Genomic DNA, 17281 nt, shown 5'->3' with positions numbered 1-17281 from the left:
AAAGAATATATTCTCATTTGGGGGGGTTAATTCAATATGGCTTCATGCTTTCTTCTATAAAAAAATATATATCTAAAGTTGATGGTCTATTTTTTTCTTATCTTCCAAAATACCACATCAATTTTTTTGGACTATATAAATACTTCATTGACTTTGCTTTCCTTTTTTATTTTGAGGCTTAAAATTATCATCAGGATCCTGGGGACTCATTGAAAGTTTTGGAAAAAGCTAGCAAGCTACATAAAGAAACTATAATTTAAACTCTGAAATGTTATTCCAAAGAACTATTCAGAATATGTGATGCTAACTTTAAATATATTTTATGGTTTCTTTACTTACAAAAGAATTTTTCAGGAGTTCTAAATACAAAAAAATTGACCTCACTTCCACATTTGGAAAAATTATCATTCTATATTAGAAGTGGAATAGCAATATCTCATAATCTTACATTATCTTCAATATTGGTGGAGAACAACACTGTTTAATATTGGGCAGATTACAATTTTTTAGATACATATTATGTGGATGGGGGACAGTGGGCATGTGTATTACTGGAAGTAGTATTATTTTATATCTTTATTTGTGATTATGCAATTATTATTTATTTTCTTCCTTGAACTAAGCTTGAATGGAATGTGGTTTCTGGGTTAGGGTTTAAGTCTCTAAACTACAAAGAAGATGAGACCAGTATAATAAAGGTTCAAGTGTGGAGACAGTTTGGATAACAGTATCCCTCTATTTGGTGCATTTTTATTTGTTCTTTCAAGAAATGTACACACACACACACACAGAAATGTACACATTTTACCATGCAAATGTCAGCAAAAGTGTTGGCTGATAATCAAACTCTTAACAATCTCAACATATCCATTTTGAATCCAGAAATGTGCAGTGTCTGGCTTCATCTTTTGGTTGTCTCTAATGTTCAACTATAAGTGAAGGCAAACCATATCACAGTGGACATTGATTCTGATTGGACTTGTATCAGTTCTGATTTGTTGGGGCCCATTCCATACTTGTTGTTAAATATTGTGACTATTACTCCTGCTTTTAAAAAGCGTTCTTATATTATATGTTGTAAAGAATTATTTTCAAATAATGAATTAGATATACCCTTGAAAGGAGTGAAACAAAGACTATGTATAAATAGTCCTTTGGTGGCCTAAGAACTAATACAGGGCTCTCCTTGCTTTTATACCTGATAACATACAGCTTCATAAACTTAAGATACAAAATTTTTAACTATAATTTATAGGGAAGATAAAGATTAATCCTACAATAATTTTATGCAGAAAATAAAGTATTTGTGTACAATTTGAAATCAATCACCTAAATAACAACACAAAAAAAAATACTTCTTCAGGGAAGAGCTACAGCTATCTCCATGTTTAAAACCATCCCTTTCCAAAAATAGTAAGTGATATTGTAATGGTGTTACATGATGACAGAAGGTAGCTACATTCTTTTGTTGAGCAGAGCCTAACCTATAGAGATGTTGTACACCTGAAACTAATGTCACATTGTCAACTATACTGTAAAAAAGAAGTGGTGTATATATATATACACAATAGAATATTTTCCAGCCATAAGAAAGAAGGGCATCCTGCCATATGTGATGACATGAATGGAGCTTGAGTGCATTTTATGCTAAGTGATATAAGTCAGACAGAGGAAGACAAATACTGTATGTTATCAGTCATTTGTGAAATCGAAAAGCAAACAGAGTAAAATGGTGGTTACCAGCTGGGGTTATAGGATATGTGTTGTTCAGGGGGACAAACTTGCAATGAATAGTAAATAAGTCTTAGAGACCTAATTTACAGTATAGTGAATAGAGAACAATATTGTATTATAATCATCAAATGTCCTAAGAGACTAGAACTTAATTATTCTAACCACTGAAAAGAAATGATAATTATGTAACATGATAGGTACAAATTATCACTACAATATCAATAATGTTACAATATATAAATGTATCAAATTAACATGTATACACCTTAAATTTATAGTGTTATGTATCACATACATTTCAATTAAAAATAAACTTTAAAAAGTCTCTTTCTGGGTTATGTTCTGTTTTTTAAGAAATATCAATTTTAATCCAGAAACATCTTTTAAATATTCCAAAAGATTAAGCTTCATTTTTATTATAAATTATCATTTAACACTACCCAGTAATTTTATTTAATTTTATTTTTCTATGAATCTAAGAAAGTAAAATTATGGAAGAACTTACCATTTATGAATATTATTTTTCATGGAGAAGTTTGTGTGTTCTAAGAGCATATTAATACACTGATGTTAAACTGTTTCCTACTGAAAATTCATTCCATCATAAAGGGGACTTTTTAAAGTCCATCTGAGAAATAAATGGTAAAACTATATATTTTTTTGCCAATTGGAAGAAAGCATAAATAAGTTCTTACTCAATGTTCTTTTTTTAACTAAATTCAGTTATAATCATAGCACAGTAATTAAGTAAATTATGTTTCTTAAGAGGGCTCCACGTGATCCAGAGCAATGAAGTGAATAGAGAAAAAATGACTGTGTCAGAACACAGAACTCATCCTCGTATTTTATCTTTTTGTGGATTAAACCTATCAAACTTTCTAGTTTAGCATGTCAAGAGACAACTGAAGACTTTATAAATCTATAGCTCCCCACATGTATTTCAAAACATTTTAATAAGTCTTGGATGAGGTATGTTTCATTAAAAGAAGAGCTCTTTTTGTTTCTGTTGTTGGATGATCTTTGACTCCACATGTGACTTTCATGGGCATAATGATCTCTGATACAAGAGGGACTCGGAACAATGTCTTCTTTACCTTGTGCCTGATGTGGGTCCCAAGCAAGAATAAAAGCAAGCAGAGTGTCCTTGTACTTTGTTGTTAAACCCATTGTGCTTAAAAATGTGTGGCTGATACCAAGGCTCAATGTTTGAAAAATATGTTTTTACGTTGCCTTCGGCAACAACATATGAATCAAAACTGCTTTCTTCTAACTTTCTAGTCCTATAGTGCCAACTTAACACTAATACACACAAATTCTGATATAAACTAAGTAGCAAAAGCAAGTACTGAAGAATTCAAGAATCTTTAAATAAACTCCACAAAATTATAATCGCAAAAACAATGAAGGAATGAAGGTATGGGTGTTAACAAATGTGTTTGGAGTTGTAGTTAAAAATATAATTTTCCTGAAGATCTTAAATGACCAGAGAGGGTGTTTTTAGTTGACAAAAACAGTATCCTGGATAATTAGGTTAATATATTTAAAATCTAAATAAGCAGATATTTATTTGAGAAAGCATAAATTAGCATAATTGTATGAAAAAGATACATGCACACACACAGACACACACACACACACTCTGCAAAGACCAGTAGCTATGAAAAGAATGTGAAAGATTTATCAAAGAAAATAACCAATAATAGCTCCTAGGCGACAGAATTCAACCGCTGAGTTATGACAAACTTTCAATGCAGTTAATTTCCAGTGTATAAATACTATTAACTAAAGAAATGAAAACTCTCCAAGCATTTTGTACCCAATCTGATAAAAAAAAGCATAAAAAATAAAATTTAAAATGACAATGTATGAAAAATTATATACTTTATTAGAATTCAACAGCATTTAACAAGTGTCATCAATTGAAATGATATAAAGATTCAAAGATGGTTTAATTTGAGGAAATACACCCATAAATCTTTACAATTTATATATATCCTATTTTACAGATGAAAAAACTGAGACACATAAATTTAAATATGATGCCAAAGGTTACACACCCAGTGCAGAACTATTCTACAATCTATACTTTTAGCCAATAAATTATGCTACCCCACAGGACAACACCACATAAAACAGAAAGAAGTTCTGTAAAAGAGTTACACACACACACACACACACACACATTTACAATCAAAACTGAAGAAAGCAAGTCTAGTATGCAGGCTAATAGTTACAGTGAATGAGCATCTATTTAATTCTGATACTCTTAGAGAATGAAGCTAAAAGAGAAATAGATTGAGTTACAAGAGTCCCAATTTTTGATAAAAGGAAACTTAAGTTGTACAAAAAAATGCAGGTGAGGATGTAATGGAAACTATGAACCACAAGACCAAAAAAAACAAACTGGTATTTTTTTATTAGCATTCTATAAATCACCCAGTCAAGCTAATTTACATGTCACCTCCTCACATAGTTACCATTTTGTGTGTGTGTTGTGTATGGTGAGAACTCCTGACATCTATTCTCTCAGCAAGTCTCTAGTATTCAAAATGGTGTTATTAACCAGTAGTCATGCGGAACCTTGGATCTCTAGCCTTATTCAACCTTCATAACTGTGATTTTACACCCTTTGACCAGCCTCTCCCCCACTTCCCACATCTCCTAACCCTTGGTAACCACTTTTCTACTCTCTGGTTCTATGTATTCAACTTTTTTAAAGATTCTCCATATAAGAGAGATCATGCAGTTTTTCTCTTTCTTCTTCTGGCTTATGTCACTTAGCATAGTGTTGTCCAGGTACATCCATGTTGCTGCATTTGGCAGAATCTTCTGTTTTAGTATATACTTGAATGGAATATTACATATCACAATTTCTCTATTCATCCATCAATGAATACTTAGGTTGTTCCCATATCTTGTAAATAATGTTGTAGTGAGAATGGTAATATAGACATCTCTTTGAGATACTGATTTCATTTTCTTGGATATATACCCAAAAGTGGTATTGCCGATCATATGGTAGTTCTTTTTTAGTGTTTGGAGGAAGCTCATATTATTTTCCACAATGGCTGTGCCAATTTACATTGCCATCAACAATGTATAAGGGTTGCCTTTCCTCCACATCCTCATCAACACTTCTTTTCTTTTATCTTTTTGATAATATTGAAATATTATATGGGTTCTCTTCCATTTCTCTTTCTGTCTCCACTCCAACTCAGTATTTCAGTTTATGAAGGTGTGTGTGTTTAGATGCATGTTGGGGTGAGGGTAAAGGGCATTAAAGTGATATTTAAAATTAATAAAATTTTTAAGAGATTAGAAATACAAAACCATAATAGCTATATAGACACATAATTATTTTAAAAAAAAGTATTTGGGAGATTAGAATACTCAAATTTGAAACTAAAAAGAAATGTCATTTAAAGGGTCTTCTGAATCTAGCCAGTCAAGTGAATAACCTAATGGAAAACATGGAATATCATAGGTCTAAAGTTTACTGTGTTTACATACCACCGCCGTGTAGATCATCTAAGATACTTCTAGGGTATATTCCTCTGAATTTGGATTTACCAATGGCAAAATAAACACTTTCTAAGGTCCTTTCCATTGCTCTTGATCTTTGGTCCTGCAAATCCCTCCTAAGATTTAGGACTGCATTATATATTATATGCAAATTCTATGGAAAATGATCTCTTCCTAGACCATGATCACAACCATGAATTTCATATTAACCTGGCTATATAAAATATATTAGCTTTAAAATTCATCTGAAATGTCAAAAGTCTTTGAATGAAGTTGATTAACCTTCCAAATAATCATTCTGTGTTTGTGACCAAATGATAAACGTTAAAAAAAAAAATGGTGACTAGGGTGAAGAAAGTAATACCCTATAGGAACCTAGAAGCATATGGCCTTTGTAATCTTGATTTTATGAGTTTGAAAAACAGAAAAATGTATCATTAACAATTGAAGAGGTTACGGTATACTTATTTACCTATGGAAATTCAGAATCTGGAATTTCAAAAATGTAAGCTATTTTTTTTTTTATTTTTGTTACTTGACTGTATATACTTGGACCAATTTGTGCATATCCATTATTGAATACATTAGGAGAACAAAGGAGAAATTAATTTTTTCGACTCCATAAAGGAAATGCAATTTATTAGTTTTTATAGATTATAAGTAGCTTTGAAGAATTTATTCTGCTTTAATATAGTAAAAACATAATATGATGTCAATTTGACCTCAAATGTAGGAAGTCAGAAAGATTTAAAAACTATTTCATTGTGGGTAATTTCTTCCTCACACTTCTAAAACAGAGATGCTATTAAACAGAATTTCCTGCACTGCCAAAGTCAGTCTATCAAAGGTATGCTTCTAATATAAATGACAGTTGAAAGATTAGAAATGATACTGAACTAAGTTTTACATTTCCCATGTCTCTTGGCCTTTGGCACTGAGTAGAAATGACATTCACCATTTTCTGTACTGCTTTTCCACAGCAGCTAGCAAAATCCTGTACTCACTTTGCCCTGACAATCCATCAAAACAGGATTATTTTAAATTCTTCTTACCTCTCTTTCCACACACTATTGAACACAAATGATCTTTGTCCCCTGACGATATGACTTTAAGAAAAGTTTCCTTCTGGACATACTAATATAAACGTCATCCAGAGAATCTGAGCAACGTGAAACATAATCATTGTTTACTCACAAGGAATCCTCTTCTCAAATGTGTTAACCTTCCATATTTAAAGCATATTAAGTTCCTTTTGCAGTTTGTGGGAGGACAGGATAAATTGATCAACATCAAACATATCTTCTCATTCAAAAGTAAGTTCAAAAGCAGGGAATCTTATTGAAGGGAAACCTTGTTGAAGAGTGTGATGTATTAGAGGAATACGCTAATTATGATACTCCTTTTCAACTGTTCTTAATAGCCTCCAATGAAAAGAATGAGACATGGATGTTGAATACCAAGGTAGGATTTACTTTGCACCTGAAATGATTTTCAGAGGAAAATGTATTCGATTATATAAATAGGGAGTGGGTATGAGGAAGGCAGAGATATTAAAGTAGTTCAGTTGAAGGAAAACTGTAATTAGCTCTTAATTATATGGGGGCTGATTAATATATTCAAGGTCATGCCGAATATCCTAATTTGGACTATGCTAGAAGAGTGGATTGGGGAAATGGTGGGGTGGGGAATTCAGAAGGAAGCAAGCTCTGAAGCTGGACATAGGCTGGTGTAAGGAACAAAGGTGAGGCTTAAAGAACAGGGCTCTTGGAAGGCAGCTTAGACCTTTTCTTCCATCACATGTTGTCTTTGTGCATGCACATTGCCTAATGTTCGAGCACTAGCTCACCATGAATTCGCAAGTCAATTTATTTTTGAGTATTAAAGTTGACTTAGTTGTCTTATTAAAGGTAATATGATAACATAGGTTTTCATTTTTAAATTATCTGAAATATTAATGAGTAAAGACCAATCTATGTAGTATAGTTAAAGTTCAAAACTTTTATAATCATTATATTGTACACTAGAAACTAATATTACACTGTATGTTTACTAACTGGAATTTAAATAAAAACTTAAAAGAAAACCTTTATCTGTACTAAATATTTTTTTTAAAGATTTTATTTATTTATTTGAGAGAGAGAATGAGAGAGAGAGAAAGCATGAGAGGGGGGAGGGTCAGAGGGAGAAGCAGACTCCCCGCCGAGCAGGAAGCCCGATGTGGGACTCGATCTTGGAACTCCAGGATCATGACCTGAGCCGAAGGCAGTCGCTTAACCAACTGAGCCACCCAGGCGCCCTGTACTAAATATTTATCATAGCACTATAACATGGAATACCAAGTATACCATGCTTAACAAAATACGTACTTTATATCAAATGAACTTCATATTCACTAAGATTTTTCCTATCTGCAAATCAGTTATTTGTTATTTTTCATAAGAAAAGACAACAAAACTCAATTCTTGTGTTGAGAACCCACAATAATTACTATTAAATTACAAGATTCATATGGTTGCAAAATATATGATAAATCATGATGATGCTCTGTAAAATAGTCTTTGACTTAAAGGAACATCTATTCCCTACATTTCCTTCCTTATCTATAGCTGTGAGGAAATGAAACAGCCATAGAGATATTTTTAAAGGCATAAACAGTATCTCAAACATGTAAGTAATACTGTGTAAACTACAATAAATAATCTACAAAAGATCAAATCGTATACAATAACACATAGGGAGTTAAATGTATTTCATTATTTTATTAGTAGACATCAAACCAATAAAAAGAAAGATATAAGGACTCCAGGCCTAATCAAAAGAAAGTTTAATTTATGAAATCATTCTATTATGAAATTTTACACATAGACACACACACACACATACAATATATGGGGTAGACATTTTTATTTTAAAAGGATTGTACTAACTGACTAGTTTCACATCTGATCAAACTACTCTATTACTTACCACTTTACCACTGACTAGCTCCAAAAGAATAAAAAGGAATGTCAAACACATTTTAGACACAATAATTTATAGAAGGCATTGCTTTAGATTTCCTCTATGTGGTGAACATGTAGAAAAGAAACATCCAGCTGTTACTATCAAGATAAATAGAAATCTGTAGAAAAATATTACTTGCTATAATACTTGAGACTTAAAAAAAAAAAACTTCATTTACAATGTAATTACTGTTAGGTAGTAAACTTCATTTTGTATTTAATGACAACATTTATTGCAAAACATTTTAATAGCAAAAACAAATGCAAATCTATAAATAAATTTTCATCACTTACCTCTCTTAACATTTCTGCTTGTACTTGTGGACTTATCTGAAGGACATGGGCAACGTCTTTCACATTTGACTGAGATCTGTTTTCCTAAGACACATGCCTGATACTCTAGTTTGCACTGTATACAAAGAGAAAAAAATAGTTATTTAGATACATTTAGTTATCTCAATACAAAGTAAAGAAAGGGACAATAGCACACTGGTGATTCTATTACACATGCTACGGAAAAGACAGATGACTAGTATGGAAGGAAGAGCATTACACCTGATTTCAACTCTATGAGTACTAATTCCTAAATGTGGCATTTGGAGTTAGTTTCTTAAATGTTCTCAGCCTTGATTTTCTCATATGGATCATTGGAATAATAACACTGAATCTACAGAGTTTTAAGAATTAAACAGGCGGTTTTCCTAGCGCAGTAGCTACCACGAACTGGGCTCTCAGATGTTAACAGAGTCTGAATGAAATTAGTCAGTCAAAATTATTATGGCACATGAAGTTTTGTTTTGTTTTCTTTAGTTTAGCTTAATTTTGTTTTGATTTTCTTTGTAAACATTACTCTTTGTAGCATTTTAAGCCTGATTATCCTTAACTCATTGTTAATATTTCAGAACTGCACAATTTGACATGATTTAAAAATTGTAAACCTACTCCATCTTTTAAGAGGCAATAATTACCTTCCTACTCTAAAAGAAATAGATCTTGCTAATTCTGAAGTAATGTGATTTCTTTAGTGGCTATGTCCATAAATTTACTCAGTGCAAATTATTTTAAAATTAAATATTAGGGCAGACTTTCTGGCTCCAATCGACAAATGCACCAGTGACTAATTTAATTCAGCTCCAGCTGATACCAAGAAGCACTGAATATACCCAATGACTAATCAGATTACTCATATCTGTACAACATTTTTTCTTTGTCAAATAACTCTCTAATGGACAAGCAAAATTCATAACTAGCCTTTCAACAAATGAGTTAAAATTATTACACTTAGAATATATATGTAGTGGCTTGGTGGGCCTTTTTAGAGGAATAAACTCTTTCAAAAAATCATTTTTTTATTATTATTCAATGTTTCAGTAATTGAAGGAAATGATTTTGACTTGTAAAATCACAATACATTTTAAATGTAATTAAAATGCCTAATGGCTCATGAAAAGTAGAAATAGATAAGAAATTATGAGCACTTTAATGAAAGCCAGATAAGTTATATAAAACTTTGAAACCTCAGATGTAATATTTTTTACTCTAACTTCTTCTAACTTAGTATTTCAGAACCCTGGATCTGGTCATATGAAAATTCTGGCTCATGACATAATTTAAGAAAAGTTCAAGAACAATTGTAAATGGTATGTGAACAGACAAAGCCAAAAGTCAATATTAATTATAGCTAATATTAAATTTTAAAATTTGATAATATGTTATCTCCCTTCAAAGATGTGTTATGCCATACTCATTTACATTCTAAATGTGGTTTATTTTATTTTATTTTTTTAATTTTTTTTTTAAAGATTTTATTTATTTATTTGAGAGAGAGAATGAGAGAGAGAGAGAGAGAGAGAGAGCACATGAGAGGGGAGAGGGTCAGAGGGAGAAGCAGACTCCCTGCTGAGCAGAGAGCCCGATGTGGGACTCGATCCCCGGACTCCAGGATCATGACCTGAGCCGAAGGCAGTCGCTTAACCAACTGAGCCACCCAGGCGCCCCTAAATGTGGTTTATTTTAAAAGTGATTTTTTTTATTCAAAGAAAATGAAAGCCTGAAAATAACTGAATGAACAACAAAAATGCATGACTTGCGAGTTTAAAAAGTTTCACCTCTTAGATAACTTTCTTTGACATAACAAAAATTTTCTAAGCTGTCTAAAATTTGTATGTGATGAAATTATAGCTTAGAAAAGGATTACTTTATAAATAAAACAATTTCTTTTTCAGAATGGTTCTACCAAACTCTTTTTTTTCTGTGTACATTTCTGTAAAGACCAACAGAATCAGAAGGATAGCAAATCCACCCCATGTTTATAGGTATAAGAATCTACTCCCTATAATTAGAAAACCATTTAGTTTTATTTACTTATGCATTGCTTTTCAAAAACATCATCATGAAGAATTTTATTCAAAGAATATTAGGACATTAAAAGTACTATTTTAAAATATTTTTTAGCTACACCCACTGATTGAATTTCTAATTGATGACATTCAATTTACTTAATTATCACAAAGCTGAAATATTTATAAAGGTATAAGGGAACTAAAATATCACATAAAGGGCATGCTCATTAGTTTATAATTACCAAAAAATGGAAATTCTGTAGAGAAAGACATGATTAATGCATTCCTGATTATCTAAGACCCTGAGCATTGAGAATACTTCAGTTAGGAGTTACTGTGAAAAGCAAGACTGCAAAATGATTTTTCAATGGGCAAAGCTGACACTTGTCAGGGAAAGTAAGTTAAAGTCATTTGTTTAATCACAGGATCAAAGAAGAAAATATGATCTTACTATAGGAGAGGTCTGGTTTGCTCATAGAAAAGACCCCACGTATCAGGGTAATAAATGCTGGGACAGGCTATTATTACAGATTTTTAAGATAATGCAACCACCGTGGCCTTGTTGGATGGCTTAAATCAGAGGTTCTCAGTTGGGGTGATTTTGCCCCCAGGGGACATTTGGAAACATTTTTGGTTGTTATAATTGTGAAGGAAGGATTGCTGCTGACATTTACTAGAAGCCAGAAATGCTGCTAAACATCTTTCAAGACATAGGTCAGCCCCCCCAAAATAAAGCATTATCTGACCTCAAATGTCAATAGTGTCCTGATTTAGCTCTGGACAATGAATAATTAACTAGACTCTCAGGATCCCTTCCATATTTCCTTAGGAATTTTTTCTTGGTCATTCATTAAAGTAATGCAATAAGATAAAAAAAAAAAATGGCATAAATAAACTACCAGCTACAAGTACTTAAATTATCCAGGAAAAAAAAAAAAAAAAAAAACAGACAAGACAAATCAGCTAAAACAACAAAATATACAGCTTATAAATGATGACTTTCACTGAGGTATCCCTACAGTGTTTGATGCATTATATTTTGATCAATGAGGTAAGATAGGTATATTTTTTTTAAATAAGTATTTCAAATGAAGTTAGAAAACTTTATGCAACTGATCAAAAATGCATGGCTAAAATGGGATTTGAGCACTATTTTATAGTGCTTCTCATGTAGAACAAGTATATAATTAGCAGTAGCTAAAAATAGCAACAATGTTCTGCTTCTTATTGTAGTGATAAAAATTTTGATTCAAGTGAAAAAATAAATTGGGAATTTGGAATATTATGAATCACTTTTTTTAGGGTTTGTTTCAATCTACCTTGGACTAATTTATCACATTATACATCTTTAATACCTTAGACAACCAATATCTTAGACATGATCTGAGCTCTCATGAATAGAATTTCTCATAGTCTGCTGTAGCTAACACTTCTGCAAGTACATGTCCTTCACTTGAGTTTTTCTGATCCCCACTCTGGTGTTTCCCATGTAAAGACAACCCGAGGAGGAAAAAAAGACGTGATTTAGACTTGAATCCATTCATATGTTGGGATTTACCAATTACATGCTCATGTTATTATTGTAGCATAAATAACAAGCAGGGAGTTAAGCATAGCAAAAACCTTTGGCAACCCTATGCACTAAAGTGGACACTACCCCATTGTTGTCTCTGTTTGTCACTCTACTTTTCATTAATAAATAACACCCCCTTTCTATTGGACAAATGTCTCCTTTTCTCACCAGAAATTGTATTTTGGGAAACTAAATTTTACATACCAATGTTATAGCATACCTCTTACCACAGGGTCAAAGTCCTGTGACATGAGGCAGGTTAAACTCATCTTCCTACATTTTTATTCAGATCTGAGGAGAGAGAAGTAGATCCTTTACAGGGACAACACTAGAGATGTGAGCACAGATACTATTAAAGAAAATCAAAATGAGGAAAGGACCAACAGAGTCCTGAGAACATTAAAGTCCTTAATTTAAGCAATCTTTAAGGTTAAATATGCAAGTCAGTTTCCCCTTACACTTCAAAATGTTTCTATCAGACGTCTAGAAATTGAGTATTATTAAGACTAGTTGACTTTAAGCTGAGATGAGATGACATGAGGATGGTAAGGACTCTTTAACCCAGGTTCAAAAATTTATAATCCCTGTCATGTAGTCATGATCCAGTTAAAATAGTGCACTGGTTGGCAACTAAACTATCTGACTAAGGAGAACAGCCAGGAAAAAATAAGCAACAAATGTATATTATTTTTTTGAATCAATATATCTCTGATTTTCCAAACAAGAATTATTTTTACGTATATTTTACTTTTCTCCCCAAATTAAACACATCTCAAAATATCAAAAGAAATTTCTCATTTGCCACAGACCTAACAATATCTTACAGTGCAACATGAGAACATACCAAGGAGAAAGCAACTTGACACATGGATTATGGACTCAGAACTGATGCAGTACTGTGTTTCAGATGGTTTCTCTCTGAAGAGTACCTGAGTATGTACATGGGATGGCTATATTAAATTCTGCCTTAAACTCAGTTAAATCCAGTGTAGTCCTAGAATGTTAGGATTGTGTATTCCCTCACCTCAGCTGAGATGTGAATATATGCACACAAAAAACCTTACTGTTGTTTATATGACTGACTGATTTGGTTGAGTTATAAGATCATATGTTATTAAGTGTCTCTGATTTTGTGATCTGTGTGCACAATGCAGTGTTCATATATGCATTTTCCTCCTTGTTAGGCTGTCATTGTAAACAGGTATCTTAAACTGCAAAATCTGGTAATAAATTTAAAAATTTTAAGAATAAAAAACACAGTGTGTTTATTTTATAATTATTTCCTTTTCATAGGTTGTACTAAATTTTTCATCAAACCAAAATTGTTGTTTAGATTATTCCAGACAAATGTTGCTTTCAATTATGAGTAAAAGTTTCAATTAAAACAAAGCCTACAAAAATACATTGTTTGGGGCGCCTGGGTGTCTCAGCCATTAAGTGTCTGCCTTCAGCTCAGGTCATGATCCCAGGGTCCTGGGATCGAGCCCCACGTCGGGCTCTCTGCTCAGCAGGGAGCCTGCCTCCCCCCCCTCCACTCCCACTGCTTGTGTTCTTGCTCTCACTCTCTCTCTTTCTCTCTGTGAAAATAAATAAATCAAATCTTTAAAAAAAAAACCACATTGATGATGATATAATATATACATGACATTAATGAAGTCATTTTAACTTACTTTGATTTTTATTTTCATTATTTATGTTAGTATAAAATATGGGCATTGACAGATAACAACTCAAACTTTCCCAGAAGGGTGCAAGATAGTGAAAAATAATTAAGAAATGGATGAAAATAGAAGGTCATAATACTAAGTACTCCAAAAAATTAGAGTTATATATGATAAGAAATTATTTTTACAGATATAAACGGCAGTGAATTTTTTTAAAAGAATGGCACCTGGATGACTCAGTGAGTTGAGCATCTGACTGTTTGATTTCAGCTCATGGGTCATGGGATTGAGCCCAGCGTGGGGCTCTGTGCTCAGCAGGGAGTCTGCTTGAAGATTCTCTCCCTCTGCCCCTCCCACTGGAGCATTCCCTCTCTCTCTCTCTCAAATAAATCTTAAAAAAATAAAAAAATAAAAAACAAATTAAAAGAATGGCAATAAGTAACAAGGGATGTATTTTAAAAGAACACACAAGGAGATGAAAGATTCAGGACAGAAAGTTGAATTTAGCTAACAAGAGAAAAGACCTTGAAGACCTCAAAGTTTTCAATGACTTTAACAATTATACAAACACACAAATACTAAGGTGTGGTAGCTTGGGCATACATTTCAACGTCTATGGGGTTAGCACACTTAAATTTTTATATTAACTATTTCAATGAACATAAAGCTTGAGGAAATTTCTTGTTTATTATGCTTAATAAATACCAAGAACCTATTTAAAATTATGTACTAATGGTCTATAGCCCCTAAACAGTTTCATGCACTGGTAGCAGTGATAATTGGAATGTGCTGGAAGGGAAAGATAGGGAAACAGTGGTGCACTTAGTTTTGACAAAAAGATAGAATCACATAAAACTTAGTTTTTCCACTGTGTAAAGTATTCCTCTTGAGTAAACCTGAGGGAGTAACCTGGGAGACATTACTTCCAGAATGCCCCCTGTTGACTCACTACAGGAATACATGTGCATCTAAGACCACAGCTCATCATACACCTTTGGAAATGAAGAATCCTGGCAATGTTGACTATGGAAAAGAGGATGGACTTGCTAACTGGGGTGATCAAAACATTATGAGGGATGAGTTTATATAGGAAAGGTGAATATAAAAAGGAAAAAACAACAAGGATAAGGTGAGACATAGATAGTGGAAGCAAACTAGTTAACCTTTCAGAAGTTAATAATTTCTTAAATATTATAAATAAACAAGTATCTTTCTAGGATACACACGCATACAAATATATCAATAACTAATTCCAAGTGTGTCTCTCTACATATACTTTAAGATATATCTTAAAATATATAAAATATGTAAGAAAATCTATACATTTTTAAGACTAAAAAAACAACAACAAAAAACCACAACTCAACATGAGTACATACTGATACCTCCAATTCCAATCCAACATCTCAGGATTCTTTCCAGCCTCCCATTTTCCATGTTTGTAAGTACTTTCTCCAACAATCAGAAACATAGATTTACTTATATGATCACTCTATTTTCTTAATTGCCCAAGAGAATAATCTCACAGCTTTTTAGCCATCTCTTCAGCATAGAAATTCCAGGAACATTCCCCAGTAAATACCCCACACTTCCATGCCATATTACAAAGTTCAAACTTTGTCTATCCACCACTGTGCAATGGATCCACTACCTTTGGGCCAAGGAGGGGAAGAAAGGAATCCAACTTTTTTTTTTCCCTGTAGCTGCTCCACTAATTACTAAGAGAAGAGTGCTGGAATCTTGTGATGTGTGAGTGAGATTTGATAATGTCTCCCTGTAGAAACTGCTTTACAGATCTTGAAACCATTTTATTATATACATACAAGATTGAATTTATTCTATTAGATTTTCTAGATGAATTAACATGATAATCATTTTGTAGTAATCCTCTTCATCTTCTATGACTTTTATTGGGAAATCTAGTTTTTCTGACACCGTAGAGCTATCCTACTATTTTGTAGTCTTGGAAGACAAGTCCCTACAGATCTCCTGTGTTTCTGTACATCTTAGGAGCATTTGATAGCCTTTTGTTTGGTATTGTATCTTCAATTTTGTTTGTATGGTAATATCCTTGCAAGGTAGAGATAATTCTGCCTCCTATCTGGAAGAAAGGGCAGATATGTTTGTTTCCCAGTAAAATTAAAATAATGTCTCCCAATAAGCAAAGTTTGAGCAGGCTTGTTTGCAGCCCATTGTGAAATATCCAGATTTCTTTAGCTGTGATACAAACCCAATGTGTGTGGAACATCCAACTGGGGTACTCTGCATTGCCCTGTGGGACTTACGGGGAAAGGAGAATTGATGCAAATATAAACATTGTTCTCCTTGTGTCATAAGTAATAAGTTGCTTTGTTTCTGACCCGAGCCTTAGGTCTTCTGCCAGTATTCATAAACTAGGGCATGTATTTGCATGTAGGGTAAAAATCTCAGACCTTTCACAGTTCTTTTGGCAATGAGGATAGGATGCTTACAGAGATATGGCTTTCTGGAAGTGAAAGGACACTAAGCCCCATGGACCAGATCAGAAGATATGAGAAGATTGTCCATGATCCAGTAGCAAATGTTCTGAATGCTCTCACCTGAGTCATGAACCAAAAGTGGAAGAAGGATCACCCATTGTTCTATCTGCTATTGAAAGTTCTGAGCCTGAGCAGCAAGAAGTAGGATTGGCTGAAACTGTTCAAATAGTGCTTTGGTTATTGCTCACTAGCCTCCAGGCAGGAGGAGGAATGTAGTGTTATCTTGATATTAGGGTCAAGGTTTCTCTATTTCCAAATGAGACAGAGGCCATGCACACTCATCCAAATGTACTGAAGAACTTTGGGGTAGGTGAGAGATTCAAAATTCTGTGGCTATGTTGGATGCAAACACCATCCGTCACGCCTGGTTCTGTTGGGGAAGGTGAACTTAGATTCAACTGATGGGGTTTGGGCATACTTACAATACGGAAGGTAAGCCAACATGACCTTTCTTGTGGGGATTATTGGACCAATCCAGTGCATGTTGCTGTTGCTTCTACATCTGAATGTGTAGTAGGTGTTGATGTGCTATATGTTTATACTTTGCTGTCTGATAAGTGTCAAGAAGGATCCAAGAGCCAACAATTTTCTAGTGGGAAAAACTTCTTGCCATTTGCCACCAGTGCATACTTATAAACTCTAATGTTCCCTGTACAGATGATGTCCTGTTTTTGGAACGTCAGAAGCTTCAGTCCCAAAGACTCTGACTGCAATATTATTATACTTCTGTCAGCAAGAATGGCTGAATGAACTCCTGACAAAATTCAGAAGCCCATTTGCTAAGTAAAGTTTTTTTAGGACTATTTGGGTGGATTCACAATGCTCAGTCTCACCGATAGTGAAGGAAAACTGTTATCTCTTTGGTCATCCCTGCCAAAAAGCAGTCCCAGCACCTAACTGGGCTTTTGGGGTATTGAAAAGAGTA

General features: G+C 33.3%; 1 protein-coding gene across 4 annotated transcripts in view; it reads right to left on the bottom strand.

Moving 5' to 3' along the window:
• The window catches only part of SPOCK3 (SPARC (osteonectin), cwcv and kazal like domains proteoglycan 3), a 479792-nt gene that overhangs the window by 155973 nt on the left and 306538 nt on the right, over positions 1-17281 (bottom strand). For all 4 annotated transcript variants that reach the window (XM_021698836.1, XM_021698837.1, XM_021698838.1 and 1 more), the window contains one exon: positions 8553-8667. In XM_021698836.1, the coding sequence (XP_021554511.1) occupies positions 8553-8667 (115 nt within the window). The remainder of the gene's footprint in view (positions 1-8552; positions 8668-17281) is intronic.

Source organism: Neomonachus schauinslandi, chromosome 2, assembly GCF_002201575.2.
Source record: "Neomonachus schauinslandi chromosome 2, ASM220157v2, whole genome shotgun sequence".
Lineage (NCBI taxonomy): Eukaryota > Metazoa > Chordata > Mammalia > Carnivora > Phocidae > Neomonachus > Neomonachus schauinslandi.
Note: the sequence above shows the minus strand (reverse complement) of the source record. Positions and strands in the feature narration are given on the sequence as shown.